The sequence below is a fragment of the Aegilops tauschii genome, chromosome 2 (assembly GCF_002575655.3).
Source record: "Aegilops tauschii subsp. strangulata cultivar AL8/78 chromosome 2, Aet v6.0, whole genome shotgun sequence".
NCBI classification, from domain to species: Eukaryota; Viridiplantae; Streptophyta; class Magnoliopsida; order Poales; family Poaceae; genus Aegilops; species Aegilops tauschii.
The window spans coordinates 575,692,895-575,716,533 of record NC_053036.3 but is presented as its reverse complement, the minus strand read 5'-3'; the positions used below and the strand labels follow the sequence as shown (position 1 = coordinate 575,716,533).

The 23,639-nt window shown below is 47.7% G+C and overlaps 3 protein-coding genes and 2 pseudogenes across 3 annotated transcripts; 1 reads left to right on the top strand and 4 right to left on the bottom strand.

The window, feature by feature from the left end:
- Nucleotides 1–9,228: 9,228 nt before the first annotated feature.
- On the bottom strand, nt 9,229–10,166 carry LOC109745422 (BTB/POZ and MATH domain-containing protein 2-like; annotated as a pseudogene).
- A 1,728-nt stretch (nt 10,167–11,894) lies between these two features.
- Nucleotides 11,895–13,741, bottom strand: LOC109745423 (BTB/POZ and MATH domain-containing protein 2). The gene has a single exon (XM_045233810.1). The coding sequence runs from the start codon at nt 13,142–13,144 to the stop codon at nt 12,053–12,055; it is 1,092 nt and encodes a 363-aa protein (XP_045089745.1). The 5' UTR covers nt 13,145–13,741; the 3' UTR covers nt 11,895–12,052.
- A 2,957-nt stretch (nt 13,742–16,698) lies between these two features.
- LOC109745424 (BTB/POZ and MATH domain-containing protein 2-like) lies at nt 16,699–19,098 on the bottom strand. Its single transcript, XM_020304542.4, has one exon. The coding sequence runs from the start codon at nt 19,028–19,030 to the stop codon at nt 17,918–17,920; it is 1,113 nt and encodes a 370-aa protein (XP_020160131.1). The 5' UTR covers nt 19,031–19,098; the 3' UTR covers nt 16,699–17,917.
- A 107-nt stretch (nt 19,099–19,205) lies between these two features.
- Nucleotides 19,206–20,923, top strand: LOC109745425 (amino acid permease 1-like; annotated as a pseudogene).
- Nucleotides 20,924–21,028: 105 nt separating this feature from the next.
- LOC109745427 (BTB/POZ and MATH domain-containing protein 2-like) lies at nt 21,029–23,459 on the bottom strand. The gene is made up of 2 exons (XM_020304543.4): nt 22,624–23,459; nt 21,029–22,525 (listed from the first exon to the last, which is right to left on the bottom strand). The coding sequence occupies exon 2, from the start codon at nt 22,294–22,296 to the stop codon at nt 21,211–21,213; it is 1,086 nt and encodes a 361-aa protein (XP_020160132.1). The 5' UTR covers nt 22,297–22,525; nt 22,624–23,459; the 3' UTR covers nt 21,029–21,210.
- Between the last annotated feature and the right edge of the window lie 180 nt (nt 23,460–23,639).

Sequence of the window (23,639 nt, the reverse complement as noted above, 5' to 3'; positions counted from 1 at the left end):
TGTAATAAATCTAATAAGAAATTAATCTAATAAAAAACATGCTCTGAACTTACATATAGCCACATACATACAAATATACATTATATATATGAACAAAAAATTAATCTAATAAAAAATAAAAACAGAGTCGGACCGGCGGCGGCTCACAGCGGGGGCGTCTGGCGATGGCGACGGCGGGGGTGCTCGATCGGTGCGACGTGGACTCGGTGGAAACACTTTATGAAAATGCGTTGGTGGCCGGGCCGGGCGGTTTTCTTTTCCTTCTTCATTTTTTCCTTTGTTTTTTCTTATATGTTTGTTTTCGTTTTCACTCTACATTTTCGTACATATGAAAAAAAATAAAGTTTCTATACAAAAGTGCACAATTTTTATGAACAAATTACAACATCTAAATTAACTACACATCTAAATAAATATTACTACACATCTGAAATTTTCCTAATCTTAAAACTAAACTAAACATAAACTAAAATAATCTAAAAAACATGTAAAAACATCTAAGTGCATCGCGCAGGGGCGGAGGGGCCGGCGCCGGCGCCGGCGGGGCGGGGCGCAGGGGTGCGGGACAGGGGAGGGGCGCGGGAGCAGGCTGGTGCTCACAGGGGGCGGCGGGGCACGGTGGAGCAGGGGCGACGGCGACGGCAGAGGGCGGCGACGGCGACTCGGAGGAGCAGGGGCGTTGGGGCAGAGGGCGAAAGCGGCGGCGGCGGCGACGTTGAGCAGCCTGACGGCGTCGGTGGTGGCGGCGACGGCGAGCAGCCTGACGGCGTCGGTGGCGGCGGCGACGGCAACGTGAAGCAGGGGCATCGGGCGGCGACGGCGAGGAGGAGCAGGGGCGTCGGGGGTGAAGAAGTGATGGATTTGGTCGAAACTGCTAAGTGCTTGCTTATATACAAAGAGCATTGGTACCGGTTGGTGGCACCAACCGGGACCAATGCTACCTTTAGTCCCGGCTGGTGCCACCAACCGGTACCAAAGGCCTCTTTTCAGCAGCCCAAAGGGCAGGAAGCGGCGGCCTTTGGTCCCGGTTGGTGGCACCAACCGGGACTAAAGGGGGGGCATTGGTCCCGGTTGGTGGCCACCAACCGGGACGGAAAGCCTTGCACAGCGGCGTGGTGGTGGGAGTTTAGTCCCACCTCGCTAGCTGAGAGAGAACCGCACCTGTTTATAAGGTGCGGTGCGCCTGAGCTATCGAGCTCCTCTCTAAAGCAGGCTTACAGGCCTAACCTCTCTGTACATGCCTGTGGGCCTGCTGGGCCTTCTGCGGGCCTGAATCCTGGCCCATGGATGGGTTTCTAGTCGTATTCACGCCGTGGTGGCCCAGTAGGTGGCATTTTTTTTATTTTTTCCCAGTTTTTTTGTTTTCTTTCTTGCTTTATTTATTTTATTTTGTTTCTACTTACAACGAAATACTTATTTATTTTATTTTATTTTGTTTCTAATTACTTATTTATTTTACTTTATGATAATTCTTTTTGCTATTAAAGTTTCTATCAAAAAAAGTTCTTTATGAAAATTCTTTTTGCTTCTAATGATTTTGAACAGAAAATACTTCGATAATTTTAGTTGCATCAATTTTATATGATTTTAGTTTCAATAATACTAGAGGTTTCTTATAATGTTGAATAGAAAATACTTTGTTAATTTTAGTTTCATAAATTTTATTAAAGTTTATTTTATTTTGTTTCTAGTTATATATTTTAATAAAGTTTATATTATTTTGTTTCTAATTACTTATTTATTTTATTTGTTATTTTTCATGCACCATTTTTCATGCATTTACTAATTATTTGGAGCTATAAGACCCTAAAATTGAAAAGCATTTCAAATAAACTCTGAAAAGGTTGAAAGTTGGCATGGTATCATCATTTCATCCACATAGCATGTGCAAGAAAGTTGAGAGGGTTACGGCAAAAACTAGATGCACTTCGTGTACAAAACGGACAATGGTATCATACTCGTCTGTTACAAAGTTGGCATGGTATCATCATAATAGTTGCGGGAGAAAGTCTTCACTTTTTCTTCGCTTGTGTCATTTGCTTATTGCGCCGTAACCATGGATAATATTCATCGTTTATCAGGATGCTTGGGTCAGCCTTGACTTTGAAGGGAGGAATTTCATGAAACTTTTCATGATTTTCAGACATGTCTGTCTTGCCCTCCACTCCCACAATGTCCCTTTTTCCTGAAAAAACTATGTGGCGCTTTGGCTCATCATATGATGTATTCGCTTCCTTATCTTTTCTTTTTCTCGGTCTGGTAGCCATGTCCTTCACATAGATAAACTGTGCCACATCATTGGCTAGGACGAACGGTTCGTCAGTGTACCCAAGATTGTTCAGATCCACTGTTGTCATTTCGTACTTTGGGTCTACCTATACCCCGCCTCCTGACAGATTGACCCATTTGCGCTTAAACAAAGGGACCTTAAAATCATGTCCGTAGTCAAGTTCCCATATGTCCATTATGTAACCATAATATGTGTCCTTTCCCCTCTCGGTTGCTGCATCAAAGCGGACACCGCTGTTTTGGTTGGTGCTCTTTTGATCTTGCGCAATCGTGTAAAACGTATTCCCATTTATCTCGTATCCTTTGTAAGTCAATACAGTCGAAGATGGTCCCCTGGACAACGAGTACAACTCATCACAAACAGTGGTGTCACCTCTGAGACGTGTTTCCAACCAACTGCTGAAAGTCCTGATGTGTTCACATGTAATCCAGTCGTCACACTACTCCGGGTGTTTGGAGCGCAGACTGTTCTTGTGTTCATTGACATACGGGGTCACCAAGGTAGAGTTCTGTAGAACTATGTAGTGTGCTTGAGACCAAGAATGCCCGTCCTTGCATATTATTGAGTCCGTTCCTAGCGTGCCTTTTTCAGTCAGTCTCCCCCCATACCGCGATTTAGGGAGACCTATCTTCTAAGGCCAGGAATGAAGTCAACACAAAACCCAATGACATCCTCTGTTTGATGGCCCATGGAGATGCTTCCTTCTGACCTAGCGCGGTTACAGACATATTTCTTTAGGACTCCCATGAACCTCTCAAAGGGGAACATATTGTGTACAAATACGGGCCCCAGAATGACAATCTCGTCGACTAGAAGAACTAGGACATGCGTCATGATATTGAAGAAGGATGGTGGGAACACCAGCTCGAAACTGACAAGACATTGCGCCACATCACTCCTTAGCCTTGGTATGATTTCTGGATCGATCACCTTCCGAGAGATTGCATTAAGGAATGCCCATAGCTTCACAATGGCTAATCGGACGTTTTCCGGTAGAAGCCCCCTCAATGCAACCGGAAGCAGTTGCGTCATAATCACGTGGCAGTCATGAGACTTTAGGTTCTGGAACTTTTTCTCTGCCATATTTATTATTCCCTTTATATTCGACGAGAAGCCAGTCGGGACCTTCATACTGAGCAGGCATTCAAAGAAGATTTCTTTCTCTTCTTTCGTAAGAGGCGTAGCTGGCAGGACCTTCATACTGCTTCGGAGGCATGCCGTCTTTTTCGTGCAAACGTTGCAGGTCCTCCCGTGCCTCAGGTGTATCTTTTGTCTTCCCATACACGCCCAAGAAGCCTAGCAGGTTCACGCAAAGGTTCTTTGTCACGTGCATCATGTTGATTGAAGAGCGGACCTCTAGGTCTTTCCAGTAGGGTAGGTCCCAAAATATAGATTTCTTCTTCCACATGGGTGCGTGTCCCTCAGCGTCATTCGGAACAGCTAGTCTGCCGGGACCCTTTCCAAAGATTACGTGTAAATCATTGACCATAGCAAGTACGTGATCACTGGTACGCATGGCGGGCTTCTTCCGGTGATCTGCCTCGCCTTTGAAATGCTTGCCTTTCTTTCGACATTGATGGTTGGTCGGAAGAAATCGACGATGGCCCAGGTACACATTCTTCCTGCATTTGTCCAGGTATATACTTTCAGTGTCATCTAAACAGTGCGTGCATGTGTGGTATCCCTTGTTTGTCTATCCTGAAAGGTTACTGAGAGCGGGCCAATCGTTGATGGTTACTGTAACACCCCGGATGTAACTTTCCATATTTGTAACTCCAACTCTTGCCATTTTCGGCTATGTGTTATGATATTCCCTTCGTGGTCGGGTTTTGTTTTTCGTTTTGCATTTTGTTTTGTCATGCATCTCATATCATGTCATCATGTGCATCTCATTTGCATACGTGGTCGTCTCATGCGTCCGAGCATTTTTCCCGTTGTCCGTTTTGCAATCCGACACTCCCACATGCACTGGCGCACCCCTTTTCGTTTCTTTTCGTGAGCGGGTGTTGAACGTTCTCGGAATGGACTGAGTCTTGTCAAGTGGCCTTGGTATACCATCGGTAGACCACCTGTCAAGTTTCGTTTCATTTGGAGGTCGTTTGATGCTTCAACGGTTAACCGGGTAACCGCAAAGTCCTTTTGTGTGTTGCAGCAAACCCCCCTCCAAATAGCCCAAAACCCCTCTAAGTCACCTCCATGCTCTCGGTCGTTCGATCACGATCGTGTGGGCGAAAACCACACTCCATTTGGAGTCTCCTAACTCCCTCTACCTATAAATACACCTCCCCCTCCGAAATGTCGGGCAAAAACCACCCCTAACCCTAGCAAATCGCCCTCCGCCGCCACCGGACGCGTCAGCCGCCGCAGGACGAACCCGCCACCGCCGCCGGCCTCTCCCGCGCTGCCACGTGGCCCAGCCACCGCGCCCTCGCCGCCGGCCCGCGAGGCCCGGGCGAGGCCCCCGCGGCCCGTACGCCGTCGCCCCGCGGCCCGGTCGCCGCTCCTCCGCGCCCGAGCGCGCTGCCCTGCGCGGGACCCCGCCGCCGACCGCCGGCGCCGCCCGCACCCGCAGCCGCCCGCGCCGGCGACCGCGCCCCGCGCTCCGCCGCCGCCGACCGCGCCTCCCCCCGGGCCCTTCAACTCCGGCCGCCATCTCCCTCCTCTCCACGCCGGCCACCGCCACTGCTCCGGCGAGCTCTGGCGAACCCTAGCCCGAGCCCCGATCCAGATCCGCGAGGAGGTTGACTTTCCCCTCTCCCCGTTTTTCTTCGTCCCCGAACTTTTGCAACATATGGCTCTGTTCATTGCATCATAACTCTCTGCATATAACTCCGTTTCGTGCGTGTAACATATCAAAATGTTCTTCTCGATATGCTCTTCATTTTGTTCCATTGTGCCATGTTTATTTGAGTCCATCTTGATGCCCAAATATCTGGTGCAAGAGTGCTATATGGTGTTAACTGCTGTTACTTATCAGAACTTGGTGATTTGTTATTTTTGTTGCATTTGATGTGTGCATCTTCTGAGTATGAGCTCTACATGTGTTTTGATGTATGCCATGCCATCTTTACAGAGGTGTATGCCATGTATTTTTTGTGATCTATGTGGTGACTAGAACAAGTATACAAACTAGGCTTCGTGATGTTTCTGATTTCAGGGACAGTAATTTCACTGTCTGTTACTGATGTTATTTTGTTGCTATGTATCCATGTGTCTACAGAGAGATCCATGCTCCTTTTGGTGATGTTCAGAAGTATGTTTTGTAGATATAGTTGTGCTCTATCCATCCATGCCCTTGTTTGCAATTATGGAGTGCCCCAGCATGACTCAATATTGCTCTGCTTTTGCTATAAAATATTTCTGGCAGAATGTTAACATGATATTTAATTTTTCCAAAGTTGTTGTAGTTGATCCATACATGCTATGTATTTTCTCTTGCCATGGTTTGCTTCATAAACATTCCATCTTGTTGTAGGTATGCTTGTTTTGTCATGCATTGCGTTTTGGTGAGTGAATCAAGCTCACAAAGATGCCTTCATAAATGCTGTTTCTGCCATGCTCTGTTTTCTACTAAGTCTGGAACCTGTTAACGAAACTTGCTATGTTTACATGGGTGCCATCATATCTTCTGGTCCATTTTGGCTTATGTTCAGTAAGGGACTTTTGTTCTATGCATTTAGTAGATTCATTCAATGCCTTGTTTTGCTATTTTAAGTTCCTGTAGCATGTTGATTGCTTGCTCTGAACATTGCTACCTGATGCTGTTTATGCCATGTCCAGTAATTTCACTAAGTCTGTGAACCTGATATCTTTTGAACTTTTGCCATGCTTGTTTGAACCTGTTGTGGTGTGATCTAGCCATAGCTCAGTGTTCATATTTTGTTAAGCATCGCCTTTAGATTACTTTCATATGCTTTGTTGCTATGTTGGGGTGCGGTAGCATAGTCACTTGTTGCATTCTATGTGCCATGCTGTTAATCGCAAAATTGTGTCATTCTTGTTTTGCTTGCCATTTGCAAACCGTGCATCCGTTTCCGGTGATCTTTATATCGATTTCGACCGAAATCATCTCATCTTTCCAGTGGAATCCTTGGTTTACCAAGTTACTGCCTTGTTCATTCTTTTCTTCCGGAGCACGCATATGCATTGCATATCATATCTCGCATATCATGCATGTTTTGCATCATGTTGTGCATTTCCCGTGATTGATTGTGGTTCCATTGCTTGTGTTCTTGCTGTGGGTAGAGCCGGGAGGCAAGTTCGTGAACGAGGAACCTGTTGAGTACGCTTACGAGGATCAAGCTTTCGACAACTCTGAGACCCTTGCAGGCAAGATGACCACACCCTCGAAATCACTTCTATCTTTGCTTTGCTAGTTGTTCGTTCTACTGCCATGCTGCGCTACCTACCACTTGCTATATCATGCCTCCCATATTGCCATGTCAAGCCTCTAACCATCCTTTCCTAGCAAATCGTTGTTTGGCTAAGTTACCGCTTTTGCTCAGCCCTTCTTATAGCGTTGCTAGTTGCAGGTGAAGTTGAAGTTGGTTCCATGTTGGAACATGGATATTTTGGAATATCACAATATCTCTTATTTAATTAACGCATCTATATATTTGGTAAAGGGTGGAAGGCTCGGCCTTATGCCTGGTGTTTTGTTCCACTCTTGCCGCCCTAGTTTCCGTCATACCGGTATTATATTCCTTGAGTTTGCGTTCCTTACGCGGTTGGGTGATTTATGGGACCCCCTTGACAGTTCGCCTTGAATAAAACTCCTCCAGCAAGGCCCAACCTTGGTTTTACCATTTGCCACCTAAGCCTTTTTCTCTCGGGTTTTCGCGAGCCCGAGGGTCATCTTTATTTAAACCCCCGGGCTTCCTCTGAGTGCTGGTCCAAACTAGAGCCCTTTGCAGCACCACCTCAGGGAAACTTGAGGCCTGGTTTTAGTTGTACGGACTTCTCATCCGGTGTGCCCTGAGAACGAGATATGTGCAGCTCCTATCGGGATTTGTCGGCACATTCGGGCGGCTTTGCTGGTCTTGTTTTACCATTGTCGAAATGTCTTGTAAACCGGGATTCCGAGACTGATCGGGTCTTCTCGGAAGAAGGTTTATCCTTCGTTGACCGTGAGAGTTTATGATGGGCTAAGTTGGGACACCCCTGCAGGGTATTATCTTTCGAAAGCCGTGCCCGCGGTTATGAGGCAGATGGGAATTTGTTAATGTCCGGTTGTAGAGAACTTGTCACTTGACTTAATTAAAATACATCAACCGTCTGTGTAGCCGTGATGGTTTCTTCTCGGCGGAGTCCGGGAAGTGAACACGGTTTGAGTTATGCATGAACGTAAGGAGTTTCAGGATCACTTCTTGATCACTTCTAGTTCGCGACCGTTGCGTTGCTTCTCTTCTCACTCTCATTTGCGTATGTTAGCCACCATATATGCTTAGTGCCTGCTGCAGCTCCACCTCATTACACCATCCTTTCCTATAAGCTTAAATAGTCTTGATCTCGCGGGTGTGAGATTGCTGAGTCCTCGTGACTCACAGATTCTACCAAAACAGTTGCAGGTGCCGACGATGCCAGTGCAGATGACGCAACCGAGCTCAAGTGAGAGTTCGACGAGGAACGTGGTCGTTACTATGTTTCTTTTTCTGATGATCAGTAGTGGAGCCCAGTTGGGACGATCGGGGATCTAGCATTTGGGGTTATCTTATTTTCATTTGGATTTGACCGTAGTCGGTCTATGTGTGGATTTTGGATGATGTATGATTTATATTTATGTATTGTGTGAAGTGGCGATTATAAGCCAACTCTCGTTATCCCATTCTTGTTCATTACATGGGATTGTGTGAAAATAACCCTTCTTGCGACAATATCACAATGCGGTTATGCCTCTAAGTCGTGGCTCGACACGTGGAAGATATAGCCGCATCGTGGGCGTTACAGTTACAAATAGCAACGCGTGCAGGTTAAATTTCTCCTGTTTGTGCTCATCCCACGTACGTACACCGTTTCCATTCCACAGCTGTAAAAGTTCTTCAACTAATGGTCTTAGGTACACATCAATGTCATTGCCGGGTTGCTTAGGGCTTTGGATGAGAACTGGCATCATAATGAACTTTCGCTTCATGCACATCCAAGGAGGAAGGTTATACATACATAGAGTCACGGGCCAGGTGCTGTGATTGCTGCTCTGCTCCCCGAAAGGATTAATGCCATCCACGCTTAAACCAAACCATACGTTTCTTGGGTCACCTGCAAACTCAGCCCAGTAGTTTCTCTCGATTTTTCTCCACTGCGACCCGTCAGCGGGTGCTCTCAACTTCCCGTCTTTCCTACGGTCCTCACTGTGCCATCGCATCAACTTGGCATGCTCTTCTTTTCTGAACAGACGTTTTAACCGTGGTATTATAGGAGCATACCACATTACCTTCGCAGGAACCCTCTTCCTGGGGGGCTCGCCGTCAACATCACCAGGGTCATCTCGTCTGATCTTATACAGCAATGCACCGCATACCGGGCATGCGTTCAGATCCTTGTACGCACCGCGGTAGAGGATGCAGTCATTAGGGCATGCATGTATCTTCTGCACCTCCAATCCTAGAGGGCATACGACCTTCTTTGCTGCGTATGTACTGTCGGGCAATTCGTTATCCTTTGGAAGCTTCTTCTTCAATATTTTCAATAGCTTCTCAAATCCTTTGTCAGGCACAGCATTCTCTGCCTTGCACTGCAGCAATTCCAGTACGGTACCTGTTGGGGAACGTAGCAATAATTCAAAATTTTCCTACGTGTCACCAAGATCAATCTAGGAGATGCTAGCAACGAGAGAGAGGGAGTGCATCTTCATACCTTTGAAGATCGCTAAGCGGAAGCGTTGCAAGAACGCGGTCGGTGGAGTCGTACACGAAGCGATTCAGATCGCGGCCGAATCCGATCTAAGCACCGAACAACGGTGCCTCCGTGTTCAACACACGTGCAGCCCGGTGACGTCTCCCGCACCTTGTGCGCAGCTTCACGTCGCACGCCTGCTTGAGCTTGTCCACCCCGTACCGATCTGCCGCGACCAGCAGGTGCTGCGTCATCGCGACACGGCAGTCCTCGCCGTCGCCCGGCAGCGAGTCCGTGTAGATGAAGCGCAGGAGCAGCTCGAAGACCTCCGGCTCCATGTCGTGTACCTCGACGTGCTCCGCCGCGTCCTTGCGCTTCATAGGGCCGAAGAGCTCGGCGTCGAAGACCGGCGACCGCGCGGCGACCACGCACCGGTGCGCGCGGAACGCCCGGCCGCCTACGTCGATGGTCACGTCCGCGTCCTTGCCATCTTCGAGCATGCGCTGGAGGTGGCCGAGCATCTCCGGCAGCGGAGCGGCGGCTGCCGGGCCGGCCGTCGTGCGCTCCGTGCGGAGGATTGATGACGGTGACGACGCACCTGATTGTGAGGCAGTCGTCGACGAGGTACCGCCGCGATGTAAGCTTGGATCTGCGCACAAATCCTGGAAACGTCGGGCTAATGTCCGCAGCGCAGAAGTGGTCTGTGTCCGACGTCCTCCTGTTTCCCATCGTCGATCACGACTGTGGTTGCTTGACGACGGAGACATACAGACGCCGCTGCGTAGCCCGGGCACTCCTTTTCACGTTGACTATACCTCGAGGTCGAGGTCGACCACCCACCAGGGTAGAAGCTGATAAACCAATCGTGGCCGCCGACGGTGAAGTGACCGGAGGTCACGGCCTCGTTCACGGGAAGGTCCCTGATCTGCGAGTAGTTTACCAGCACGAAGTCGTGCGACACGGACGCGCTCTCTGCGACGCATCTCGACGACGTGTCCGCTTGTCTGGGAGCTTCCCTGTTGGTGAGACGACGCCACGCATCCATCTTGCCGGCCGGCGTCTCACCTGACCAACGATTTTGATCCTTAATTTTGGGCGAAAATTATCTTTCTTTGAGACAGACAGAGGGCAGGCCGGGCAGAGAATCATGTGATGTGATGATATTATATATACATAGATGCATACGTACACACCAGGAGCCCGAGTCGGAAACGCATACGAACCCGACTCGGTTAGCAGGGCAAAACCTTTCTATACAGTAGAAAGGATTCCAAATTCCAACAAAACGGAACACGTGTGTGCCATGCTATCTCATACTCGGGAGCGCATCACAACACAAACATGCAGCATGTTTGTGTTTTTATTTTTACCCCTAAAAAAGCACAAACATGCAGTACACGTAGAAAAATTCAATCTCGTACTGGTTAATTGACATACATTATTTTGGCGGTTCAACTTTCTTGGGTTTTTGGAGTACTATCACATATATTCGTGCATTGCAATGAGAGAAAAACTTGATGTTATGTCCAAGTATAATGTTCCACTAGATCATTGATGGCGCGCGTTGCTGCGCCCGTCCATTTTTTTTCATTTTTCCAATAGGGTGACCATTACTGGTGGCATGAAATATAGTAACCAAGTTGCTTGCAATATAAGGACAACATAGCTACAATCTTCATCTCAAAAGGCATAACTTTGTTGATATATTCATAGAAGATAGCCCATAGTCCACATATTCACTATTTAAACGCATGTGTTAGAGAAATGAAACAAAATAACTAATGACACAAAGTAGTAATGGAACCTCCTCGACTCCAGCACTTGTTGAACTGATCATCAACACATTCAGCTTTGCCTAGCCACATAAAAGCAAGAAAGTGCATAAGCACTTCTAAGAAAATATAGCATAAGTATCTTTCTTTACGTACATCTTTAAGCTCTAACAACTCCACTTTTCCCATTCACTAAATATGAGGCGGCTAGTACCATAATCCATCATAAGCCTGCACCATATAGGTATTTAAGATCTGTGTTTGCATTCAACCAAATGGCAGGGCTGAGGCGCTGAGCTCAGCCCAAGTGTGATGTGATTAGTTGTGTTGGTACAGAAGAAGCATGAACTGGTGAATAGTGAAATGGAAAAGCACCTGATCTGATGTTTTCAAGCTCTCAATAAATGGACATGGTCAACAGGGATGAAAACAAAAAAAAGTCGCAAAGTGAATGCCAACACAACCCATAGGAAAAAGTTAAGTGCTCAACTCCACACCTGTAAGTTTAAAAAGATAAAGAAAACGTACAATTTTATTGTTTTTGCACGAGGAAATGGTCTACTCCTAATTGACTACATAATGAACTCCTTTTGCATGAATGATTCCGCCTTTTACTATTGGCGAGAGGTCACGACTGATTCTGTATTGGTCGTGTATATAAGAAATCCGGCTTTATGTTACAGGTATTGCCGTGTTACATATATATACACACAGGGACGTGCTATTAATATTGTACTCGGATTGAGAAATCCTAATGTGTTTGTGTGTAGAAAAGTAATACAATGAGGACTCGCAGACCTACCAGGATACATAATCTGAATTGTAAAGTGATTATTGCTCATTTTTTTAATAAATTGCTGAATATGTTTGTGACAGAAAGCCCCAACGAAAATACTCCAATATTGGAACACATGAGTCATTGCCTGGAGTGTAGGCACGATAGACGCAGACACATGAGGCTCCAATATTGAAGTGATTATACCAAGAATCAAGGGAGAACAATAACATGTCACTATACCAATGTAAAACGTATATTTTGAAGTTGAAATGTAGATGAACGAACACAATGACTGAAATCTCAAATTTTGTATAATCAACGCTACACAGACTAAGTACTAAATACTGGTCACATGATCATTTAATTTCTAGACAAACGAGACTAGCCACTCAAGACACAGGACACCTTATCTAAAATATCCTTCATGAGCAAAGGGCAGCTTGCCATCAGATGCTTAAATCCATCCGTTGCCATGATATCTCCTAGCCTGTTTTGTGAGGTCATGAACCCAATGCATGCTTCTTTGAGATCTCTACAGTGGTGCTGCTCCGCCAGAACCAACGTGGTTGCCACCGTTTCCAGGTCGATGCTGTCACGCAGCCTTCCTTCGCAGATAACTCTTAGCCTCTCCAACCCGTATCGATCTGCCGCAACCAACAAGTGCTGCATGTTTGTAGTTTTACCTTCTTTGCTGTCCCAATCATCTAGTATAGAATCCGTGTATATAAAGTGAAGAAGCGCCTCGAAGATTGGTGGCTCGATGTCGTCAATCGTGATGCTTTCTGTTGCCTTCTCAGTCGTTGGACCAAAGAGCTCCGCCTTGAAGACCGGAGATCGTGCAGCTAACAAGTATCTGTGGGCGCTGAACAACTGCCCAGATACACTGAATTTCACATCTGCTCCTTGCCCATCCTTCCACATCTGCTGGAGATGGTCTTGCAGATTTGGCCGCGGAACCACGAAAAGGTTCCTCTTGAGTTCCGTTCGTGGTTCTTTTATCACGGTAAGAACACACCGTATAGTGAAGTAACCACCTGTGGCATCCGACGATGATTTCAGCAGCCTTGATTTCTCGACGAATTTAGAAAAGCCAAAATCATCAATTGACGAAGAGAAGGTATGCTCCAACGAGCCGAAGCTTGTTACTAGGACCTTGCCCTCCTTTTCCAACATGTTCAAGGTGAACTTGGTCCTGACGCCTTTCGGTTGGCTGGTACAATACAAAAAGGCTGAAGCATTACCGGCACACTCTGCATTATTGCCATCTGGGTAGAACCTGATAGTCCAATCGTGGCCACCAACGCTGAAGATGCATGAGCTGATGTATTTTCCAACGCCCATGCCGGCGAGCAGCGGGTTACTGGCTACCTCGAAATTGTGGGTGGCGGTCAAGCTCTCCGTGAAGCATCTGGACGAGGTCTCCGATAGGCTCCTGTGATCATGGTTAACGACAGCGGTGGAGTTTTTTGCCATGGCCCCAAAGAGATAGAGAAAAGATGAGAGGACGATGGGTGCTTGATCTTGATACGGCCGTGGCGCACGTCTCTTTCTCGAGAATCACCGGATATTACTTCCCTTTCTTTCCTTAACCACTTATATCCATCCCTGATTACAGTGGCGAAGCTGATCAGAAAAAACTGGGCCGGCCAGACTAAACAAGAGCACAACTTTTTTGAAATTCTGAATGTGAAACCTATGCTGCAAACTGTAAAATGTAAAGAACAATTAAGCAGTCAATTGAGTCGAACAATTGGGCTATCTACTGAAGCAATTGTAATCAAATCAATTCTTCTCTGAGTGTGAGTGGTCTTGCCCGTGGCTACCAACATTGCAATTTGTATAAGATGTAACGAACAATCGAGTGAATAATTAGGCTATAAATTATCAAATGGCTAACTAGGAATTTGGGGAATACCTGCGTGTTCCCAATCTGATGTCTTGCACAGGGGCAGCTTCGTTGTGGGGAGGAGAGCAGTCGTACGAGAAGGAGCGCAAAGGGCAGTGTGCCGGCACGGGGGCACGACGGCGCGACGGCGCGGCCGGGAGGATGTCGCCGATTGCTCGCTGCGAAGGCGACGCTACATCATGGAGGATCCGCTGCTACACAGATAATTGGATCAATCGTGCCCTGGTTAGTTAGTGGGCCGCAAGTAGGCTGGCTCATAGCTAAAAATTCAAAAAAAGACCATGAAATTCCTGGGCGGGCCGCAGCCCAATTTGGCCCCAACAAAGAACCCCCCTCTGCCTGATTAATGGCCCCTCAAAAAAAAACTGATTAATGATTACCAGCACAAATGCCCGTACATTGCAACAGAAGACATTGTTACCAGTCTCTTGTCTCGACTTATTTCCGTTCGTCCTATTATCCTCGTCCCAGTCCGCCATCAACATCTCCTCCACACACTTTTGTATCTCGGCCCTCGATGCCTTGGCCCCCACTGTCCTCCTTCTCGTTTCTAGTGGTGACATTAGCCAGCGAGGTGCAGCGGTGCGGCGTGGCATACGTGGCGGTGCCCAGGGGCACATCAGCGTTCGTGGTAAGTAGTTAAACAGTTAACTAGACTAAACTTTTTATCATAGTACTTTGATAAATTATAAGCGGGCAAGCGGCGGGAGGCAGCGTGGTTGTTGCGGCATGCGTAACTGCGGCGCAACACGGCGTGCGTGCATGGCGGCGCCCGACAGCTGCGGCGTGTGTTGGGAATCGTAGCATAATTTTAAAATTTTCCTACGTTCACCAAGATGCATCTATGGAGTATACTAGCAATGAAGGGAAGGGAGTGCATCTACATACCCTTGTAGATCGCGAGCGGAAGCGTTCCAATGAACGTGGATGACGGAGTCGTACTCGCCGTGATCCAAATCACCGATGACCGAGTGCCGAACGAACGGCACCTCCGCGTTCAACACACGTACGGTGCAGCAACGTCTCCTCCTTCTTGATCCGCAAGGGGGAAGGAGAGGTTGATGGAGATCCAACAGCACGACGGCGTGGTGGTGGATGTAGCGGTTCTCCGGCAGGGCTACGCCGAGCTTCTGCGAGAGAGAGAGAGAGGTGTTGCAGGGGAGGAGGGAGGCGCCCAAGGCTGTTGTGTGCTGCCCTCCCCCCTTTATATAGGCCCCCTGGGGGGGGGGGCGCCGGCCCCAAGAGATGAGATCTCAGGGGGGGGGGGGGGGGGAGGCGGCCACAAGGGGGGGAGGGGTTGCCTTGCCCCCCAAGGCAAGGGGGAACTCCCCCCTAGGGTTCCCAACCCTAGGCGCAGGGGGAAGGCCCAAGGGGGGCGCCCCAGCCCACTAAGGGCTGGTTCCCTTCCACTTTCAGCCCACGGGGCCCTCCGGGATAGGTGGCCCCACCCGGTGGACCCCCGGGACCCTTCCGGTGGTCCCGGTACAATACCGGTAACCCCCGAAACTTTCCCGGTGGCCGAAACTGGACTTCCTATATATAATTCTTCACCTCCGGACCATTCCGGAACCTCTCGTGACGTCCGGGATCTCATCCGAGACTCCGAACAACTTTCGGGTTTCCGCATACATATATCTCTACAACCCTAGCGTCACCGGACCTTAAGTGTGTAGACCCTACGGGTTCGGGAGACATGCAGACATGACCGAGACGCCTCTCCGGTCAATAACCAACAGCGGGATCTGGATACCCATGTTGGCTCCCACATGTTCCACGATGATCTCATCGGATGAACCACGGTGTCGAGGATTCAATCAATCCGTATGCAATTCCCTTTGTCAAACGGTATGTTACTTGCCCGAGATTCGATCGTCGGTATCCCAATACATTGTTCAATCTCGTTACCGGCAAGTCTCTTTACTCGTACCGCAATGCATGATCCCGTGACTAACGCCTTAGTCACATTGAGCTCATTATGATGATGCATTACCGAGTGGGCTCAGAGATACCTCTCCGTCACACGGAGTGACAAATCCCAGTCTCGATCCGTGCCAACCCAACAGACACTTTCGGAGATACCCGTAGTGCACCTTTATAGTCACCCAGTTACGTTGTGACGTTTGGCACACCCAAAGCACTCCTACGGTATCCGGGAGTTGCACGATCTCATAGTCTAAGGAAAAGATACTTGACATTGGAAAAGCTCTAGCAAACGAAACTACACGATCTTTTATGCTATGCTTAGGATTGGGTCTTGTCCATCACATCATTCTCCTAATGATGTGATCCCGTTATCAATGACATCCAATGTCCATAGTCAGGAAACCATGACTATCTGTTGATCAACGAGCTAGTCAACTAGAGGCTTACTAGGGACACGTTGTGGTCTATGCATTCACACATGTATTACGATTTCCCGACAATACAATTATAGCATGAACAATAGACGATTATCATGAACAAAGAAATATAATAATAACCATTTATTATTGCCTCTAGGGCATATTTCCAACAGCGTGGTGGTGACGGTCTAGCGTGAAGGCGCCCAGCGGTAGCCATGACGTGGCATGGTGGAGGCACATCAATTGTGGCTGACGTGGCGCATCGTGAAGTTTCAGGTGATTATCTGCCCATCGGAAGGCTTTTTTCTGTAAACACTTGAGGTGGTAACGATGATTATAGAGGATTTTATAAAAAAATCAGATTTACAGAGCAAACTGTTCTTTTGAGGGTACGGGAGCTATTGCAGTTGCTCTAACGACATAATCATGGATCAAATCCAATTTGGTTACTATAGCACCGTCTATTAAGAGAAGTTTGTTACATGTGTTCATTTTTATTATCTTCCATTGATTTATTTTAAATTTTATTTGCCCAACATCCCATCTCTTTCCTTCGGAAACTATTTTTTTTTCATTTGGTGATGATAAACTAAAAACGTAGTACCACTTCACAATTTGATCATTTTTTGGGTATGTTTAAGAAAGTGGTTTTTCTACATCAAGGGACATTGCACCCACCAATGGCAACATAAAAAAAATCTGAAACTTTGTGACTTTGATTGTAACCAAATGTTTTATTTCTCCGTGACATGGTGGCCAAATGACATGGAAGAGTCCTGTACAAATTTCTCCCAAAATGTTTTTTTTTCTTGCAAAATTTGTGAATAAAAAAAATGTTCTCCCTTTCTTCTCTGAAACTTTGTGAATAAAAAAATGTTTTATTTCTTGCAAAATTTGGTGGCCAAATGACATGGAGGAGTCCTGTACAAATTTTCTTTTTTTTGCTCAAAGTATGTGCACTGTTCGAGTAGAATCTGTACTGCGTTTGTATGGAGATCATTTCATGCTATTTGTCCACCAAACTTGCAAGCACCTAAAACATTTGTTTATAATCATTACCACGAAGCTTAAGATTTTTTTTGATTTTACTGTTCATCATGGGAACAATGAATTTGGGTGTAGCCACCACTTTTTCAATATCCTTCATGAGCATACCGGTGTGTATTGTCATACTATTTTTTTTTTGGCTAGAAAACCTCCCGATCTATTCATCAACTATAAAGGTAGTACAAAGAACATCGAAAATAAAATTACATCCAGGTCCGTAGACCACCTAGCGACGACTACAAGCACTGGAGCGAGGTGAAAGCGCGCCACCGTCATCACCCCTCCATCACCGGAGTCGGGCAAAGTTTGTTGTAGTAGACAGCCGGGAAGTATGTTCTACAGGACCAATGCACCAGAACAGTAATCGTCGCCTATGAAGAGAAGTATAGATTGAAAGGAGCCAACCCGTGACACAAGAACACAGACGAACGAAGACGGGATTCATGTGGATCCATCAAAAACAAACGCCGACCGAATCTCATGAGATCCGTCGGAGACAAACCTCCACACGCCCTCCGATGATACTAGAAGCACCGCTTGGACGGGGGCTAGGCGGACATAACCTTATTTCATCTTCAGAGAGCCGCCACCATCTCATTTATCTGGGTAGGACACAAACCCTAGCAAAACTTAAAAAAAAACATCCAAAAACGGAACACTCCCGCCGGCAAGGCCCGAGATCCGCTGCGTCTCCATGGCCCTAAGGCTAGAGAAGATGAGGCAGACTGGCGGCAGCGCCGGCAGGGGGCACTGGAAACCCTAGCGGTAGGTGCCTTCCGCTCGTGCGAACGTGTCGTCCTATATATTGATGTGATTATACTTATATACCAAGAAAGGGAGAACAATAACATGATTCTAGCTGAAGTTGAAATGTAGATAAGCCAACACACTGATTGAAATCTGAAAATCGTATAATCATCTACTTACACATCATACTGGTGACATGATCATTTAATTTCTAGACAAACGAGACTTTCCACTCAAGACACAGGACACCTTGTCTAAAATATCCTTCGTGAGCAAAGGGCAGCTTGCCATCAAATGCTTGAATCCATCCGTTGCCACGATATTTCCTAGCCTGTTTTGTGAGGTCATGAACTCAATGCAGGCTTTTTTGAGATCGCCGCAATGGTGCTGCTCTGCGAGAACCAGCGTGGTCGCAACTGTTTCCACCTCGATGCTATCGCACAGCCTGTCTTCGCACATAATTCTTAGCCTCTCCAATCCGTATCGATCCGCCGCAACTAGCAAGTGCTGCATTTTTTCAGTTTCATCTTTGTTGTCCCCATCATCTTTGACGGAATCCGTGTATATGAAGTGAAGAAGCGCCTCGAAGATTGGTGGCTCGACGTCGTAGATCTTGATGCTCTCTACCACGCTCTCCTTCATAGACCCAAAGAGCTCCGCCTTGAAGACTGGAGACCGTGCAGCTAACAAGTATCTGTGGGCGCTGAACAACTGGCCAGATACACTGAATGTCACATCTGCTCCTTGTCCTTCCTTCCACATCTGATGGAGATGATCTTGCAGGTTTGGCTGCGGAACCACAAGAAGGTTCCTCTTGACCTCGGTCCGTGGTTCTCTTATCACGGTAAGAACACACCGTATAATGAAGTAGCCATTGTTTGCCTTGGACGACGATGATTTCAGCAGCCTCGATTTCTCGACGAATTTAGAGTAACCAAAATCATAACTTGGCGGAGAGAAGGTGTGGTTCACCAAACCGTATCTTGTTACTAGCACTTTGCCCTCTTTTTCCAGCGTGTTCAAGGTGAACTTAGCCCTCACACCTTCCTGTTGGGTGACACAATACAAAAAGGCTGAAGTGTTACGGGCACAGTCGACCGATTCACCATCTGGGTAGAACCTGATAGTCCAGTCGTAGCCACCGACGCTGAAGACGCAGGAGCTGATGTACTTGCCGACGCCCAAGCCGTCGAGCAGCGGGTAACTGGCCACCTCGAAATCGTGGGCGGCGGTGAAGCTCTCCGTGGAGGATCTGGACGACGTCGCCGGTAGGCCATGGTTATTAACGACGGCCGGGGAGTTGTTGGCCGTGGCCATGGCAAAGATGAGAGAAGCGACGATGGTTGATGGGGGTACGTGCGCCTGTCCCAGCTGATCTTTTTATCGACGATGGACCTTACCTTGTTTCCTTAATAACGACTTCTATCTCTCTCCGTCTCCGGTTATAAAAACCATAAGGTTGGAACAAATCAAATCCGAGTAGTACATATAGTCATCCAATCCAAGTTGATTTAGGCAATTCGATCGACTGTAGACGGAACGGAGTAAATCATCCTGCTGCTATAAGATGCTGCCCGGTGCGCGCATCGGCTCCGGCGTGCTGTCCCTGCCCTGGTCAGTGGCGCAGCTCGGCTTGGTCGCCGGGCCTGCCACACTCGTCGTCTTCGCCGGCGTCATGTACTACACCTCCGTGCTCCTCACCGACAGCTACCACAGCGATGGCGCCGTAGCCGGGAAGAGGAACTACACCTACATCAAGGCCGTCGAGTCCTACACCATCACGGCGAAGAGGATCTCCAAGTGGCGAAGTGTGGTTCTGCGGCCTCTGCCAGTACGCCAATCTTGTCGGAACCGTAATCGGGTACACCATCACGGCGTCGACCAGCGCCGCTGCTCTGTACAAGGCCAACTGCTTCCACAACAGCGGCCACTCCGTCGACTGCGGCGTGTACACCACCATGTACATGGTCCTCTTCGCGATCTCCAAGGTCGTCTTCTCCCAGCTCCCCAACCTCCATGAGATGGCGTGGCTGTCCATCCTGGCCGCGGTCATGTCCATCTCCTACTCTACGATCGGCGTTGGCCTCTCCTTGGCACAGACCATATCAGGTCCTATCAGCAAGACGACCATGGGTGGCACTGTCATTGGGGTAGACGTCGCAAGTTCGGACCAGAAGATATGGCTGACACTGCAAGCGCTCGGCAACATCGCATTCGCCTACTCGTACTCCATGGTCCTTATAGAAATCCAGGACACGGTGTAGGCGTCTCCGGCCGAGAACAAGACGATGAGGAAGGCGAACCTCATGGGGGTCTCCACCACCACAGCCTTCTACTTGCTCTGCAGCTGCCTTGGCTACGCCACCTTTGGCAACATGCTCACCAGGTTCGGCTTCTCTGAGCCCTTCTGGCTCATCGACTTCGCCAACATCTGCATCGTCGTGCACCTCGCCGGCATCTACCAGGTTTACTGCAAGCAGATCTACGCCACCGTGGAGAGCTGGGCCGTGGCACGGTGTCCGGGCTTGGACTTCATCGTCCGCCAGAACCATCCCTTTGGCGCCCACAAGTTCGGCGTCAGCAAGTTCAGGCTGGTATGGAGGACAGTGTTCGTCGTCGTGAGCACGGTCCTCGCCATCTTGCTGCCCTTCTTCAACGACATCCTTGGCCTCCTCGGCGCGCTCGGGTTCTGGCCGCTCACCGTGTACTTCCCTGTGGAGATGCACATCCGGCAACGCAAAGTGAAAAGGTCCTCCTGGAAGTGGGTGGCGCTACAAGGCCTGAGCTTCATGTGTTTCGCGGTAACGGTGGGCGTGACTCTGGCGTCGGTGCAGGGGATCACCCAATCGCTCAAAAGCTATGTGCTGTTCAAGACCAAGTTGTGAACAAGATAGCTTGGTTAAGTGAATATATTCATTCACCTCTGTTTGTGCAAGCCTTTTATCTGGAAAAGCTTCTTGTTTTGTGCATTTGTGCGTTTGGTTGAAGCATTTACATAAACCCAAAAAAATGATACTCTATTTACTTTTTTTGGAATCACGAAGGAGGATTGCATGTCTAATATTAAGAGATAGATAGAGAGGGACAAAAAGGTTCACAAACTAGAACCAAGTGACGACATGACCAAGGAGCACTACCAGATACCGTACCTCAAACCGACCTACCACACACCTAGCTAGGCAATATAAACAAGCTTTGTTGTTGTCAAATACTAGTAGTACCAGAGAGGAATGCCATGAATGTGCCAAGATTTCTAGAGAAAAAGAGACCTGAGACAAGTTTTCTTGCCGTCAAATACTAGGAGTTATTATGCCATGAAGTAGTAACCAACCTGATATGGTAAAAAAAAACTAAAAGTAACATCAAGATGCAAACATAAAATCGTCACAGTATCATGGTAACACGTATAAGCTGAAGCATTGGTAACTGAACATGGATTGAAATTTAGCAATCTGCGTAATTAGTTGCACATATGATACCTTGACCTCTTAACGGAACTAGCCACTGCGGGACATCATGTCCAATAACTCCTTCATGACCAAAGGACAGCTTGCTACCAAATGCTTGAAACCATCGGTTGCCATGACAGCTTGCAGAACATTCCGTGGAGCCATAAACTCGACGCAAGCTTCTTTGAGATCCTTGCAGTGGTGTTGCTCTGCTAAAACCAATGTCGTGGCAACAGTCTCCACGTCAATGCACTCGGACAATTTACTTTCACACATTGCATTTAACCTATCCAATCCATATCGATCCGAGGCAACTAGCAGATGCTGCAGTTTTGCAATTCCACCTTCTCTGTGGTGCTCATCGACTATCAGGGAATCAGTGTATATGAAGTGAAGAAGAGCTTCAAAGATTTCAGGGTGGATGTCATCAATTTTGACGCAGTGTGTTTCCTTCTCCTTCATCGAACCCAAGAGCTCCGCCTTGAAAACCAGAGACCGTGCAGCCAATAAGCATCTGTGAGCTTTGAACAATTGGCCACCCACACTGAATGTCACATCTGCTCCCTGGCCATCCTTCCACATTTGGGAGAGCTGATCTTGCAGATTCGGCTGCGGAACGACAACAGTGTTCCTCTTAACCTTGGTGCGAGGTTCTTTTATCACGGTGAGAACACAGCGTATAATCAAGGAGCCATTGCTGGCTTGCGACGATGATTTCAGTTTCACTTTGGCAACGAATCTGAAGTAGCCCCAATATGACTTTGCTGAGGAAAAGACATGATCAATCTCATCACATTTAGTTAATTGTGCCTCGCCGTCTTTCTCTAGCATGTTTAAGGTGAACTTAGTCCTGACATTATGCGTGTCATTCTGTTGGATGACACGGTCCAGAAAGACTGATGCATAGCCAGCGTAGTCTGCCATCCTCCCGTCCGGGAAGAAATTGATAAACCATTCGAAGCCACCCACGCTGAAGTTGCTTGAGCGAACGTGCTTGCCGACGCCGATGCCATCCAGCAACCGGTAATTGGCCACCTCAAAATCATGCACCGCAGTGACACCCTCCGTCAAGCATGTGGACGATGTCTTGGGCAGCTGGCCATGGCTAACTTCAGAGGTGGATTTGTTGGCCATGGTGAACAAAAATGCAACGGGTGTTGCAGGCTTGCGAAGCAGACAGAACTTCCTCTAACAAAAATTCAGTTTGCAAGCTAGCAAATATGAGCCTTAAACTGAGAGATCAACAGGTTTCAACCGGCGAAATCGGACCTTGAACGAAACACAGCCCAGATTTGAATCTGATAACAATGAGATCTCAACAACAAACACGCCACCATTTGGTTGACGCATAGCAGCTTACCATCTACAAAAGTTGAGGAAAACTCAAATCGGGGAAAATATTTAAGATCTGAACCAAGCCTACCCAACTTGATGGTTCACGATGAACGGGCAGCGGCGCACCGTGGTAGAGAAGGCGACGGAGCTGCGGGAGGGCGGCGCGCCGAGGAAAAAGACTCGACGGGCAATGCACGGCAACGTCGCCAGGCGAGGACGCAATCCCGCACGCTGTGCAGGTCCAACCGGCGGCGAGCCCGCAGGTGCTGGAGGCGGAGAGGAAGAAACCCCAGCCGCCGGCGCCCCTTGGAAGCGTTGGGGACTACCTTGTCGACTAGATCGCGCAGCAGACGGGCTGAGAGAGTCTACTTCGTGGCTGGGCAAGACAAAGAAAAAGTTTTCAGTGAAATCAGCCCATGAGAAATTAGGCTCGCTCCGGAGCCGAATGGGGGCCTTGTTCTCTAGAAAACTATTATTTAGAAAAAAAATAAACACAATACAGAAGCAAACATTCATGCATATACACACATACACTCACCCCTGTTGACGAAGTCACAACAAACGCCTTCATAGTCAACGGAAACGTTTTCTCCCACTGAACGCAAATCGCTGGAAGACCTGAAATAAATAAAAAAAAATATGACCATCAATGTCTAAGGCTAGGACTTGAACCGTCCTGGGCTGGGAATACTGCCGTCCTCTTAACCATCCAACCACAAGCTGGTTCAAGATTCTTTCGAAATTGACTACACAATTAATACAACAAATTTCTCTGGAAAAAAAACATAAAAAGTGATTATACTTCAAAAAATACTCTAAAAAAACTCAAAAAATAGAGCCTTAGAATATTTGAGTTTTTTGGTCGGAGACATAATATCGGTGTGAATTTTGACAGACCCCTGGGTAGGGTGTTGTGAGTAGCCGGAAAGCAAAGAGAGGAAACCGGAGAGAAGTTTACCTTGATTTAGGCCCTCGCTCTAGAGGTAAAACCCTACTCAGACTCTTAGTGTATTGACTAAATGGGGTGTACGAGGTACGAAAATGATACCAGGAATCATAGGTATACGAAAGGGTGATGACTAAGGTGCTTATCGACTAGAACGGACTCGGCTTAAATGACACCACGGGCCTATGGTTATAGA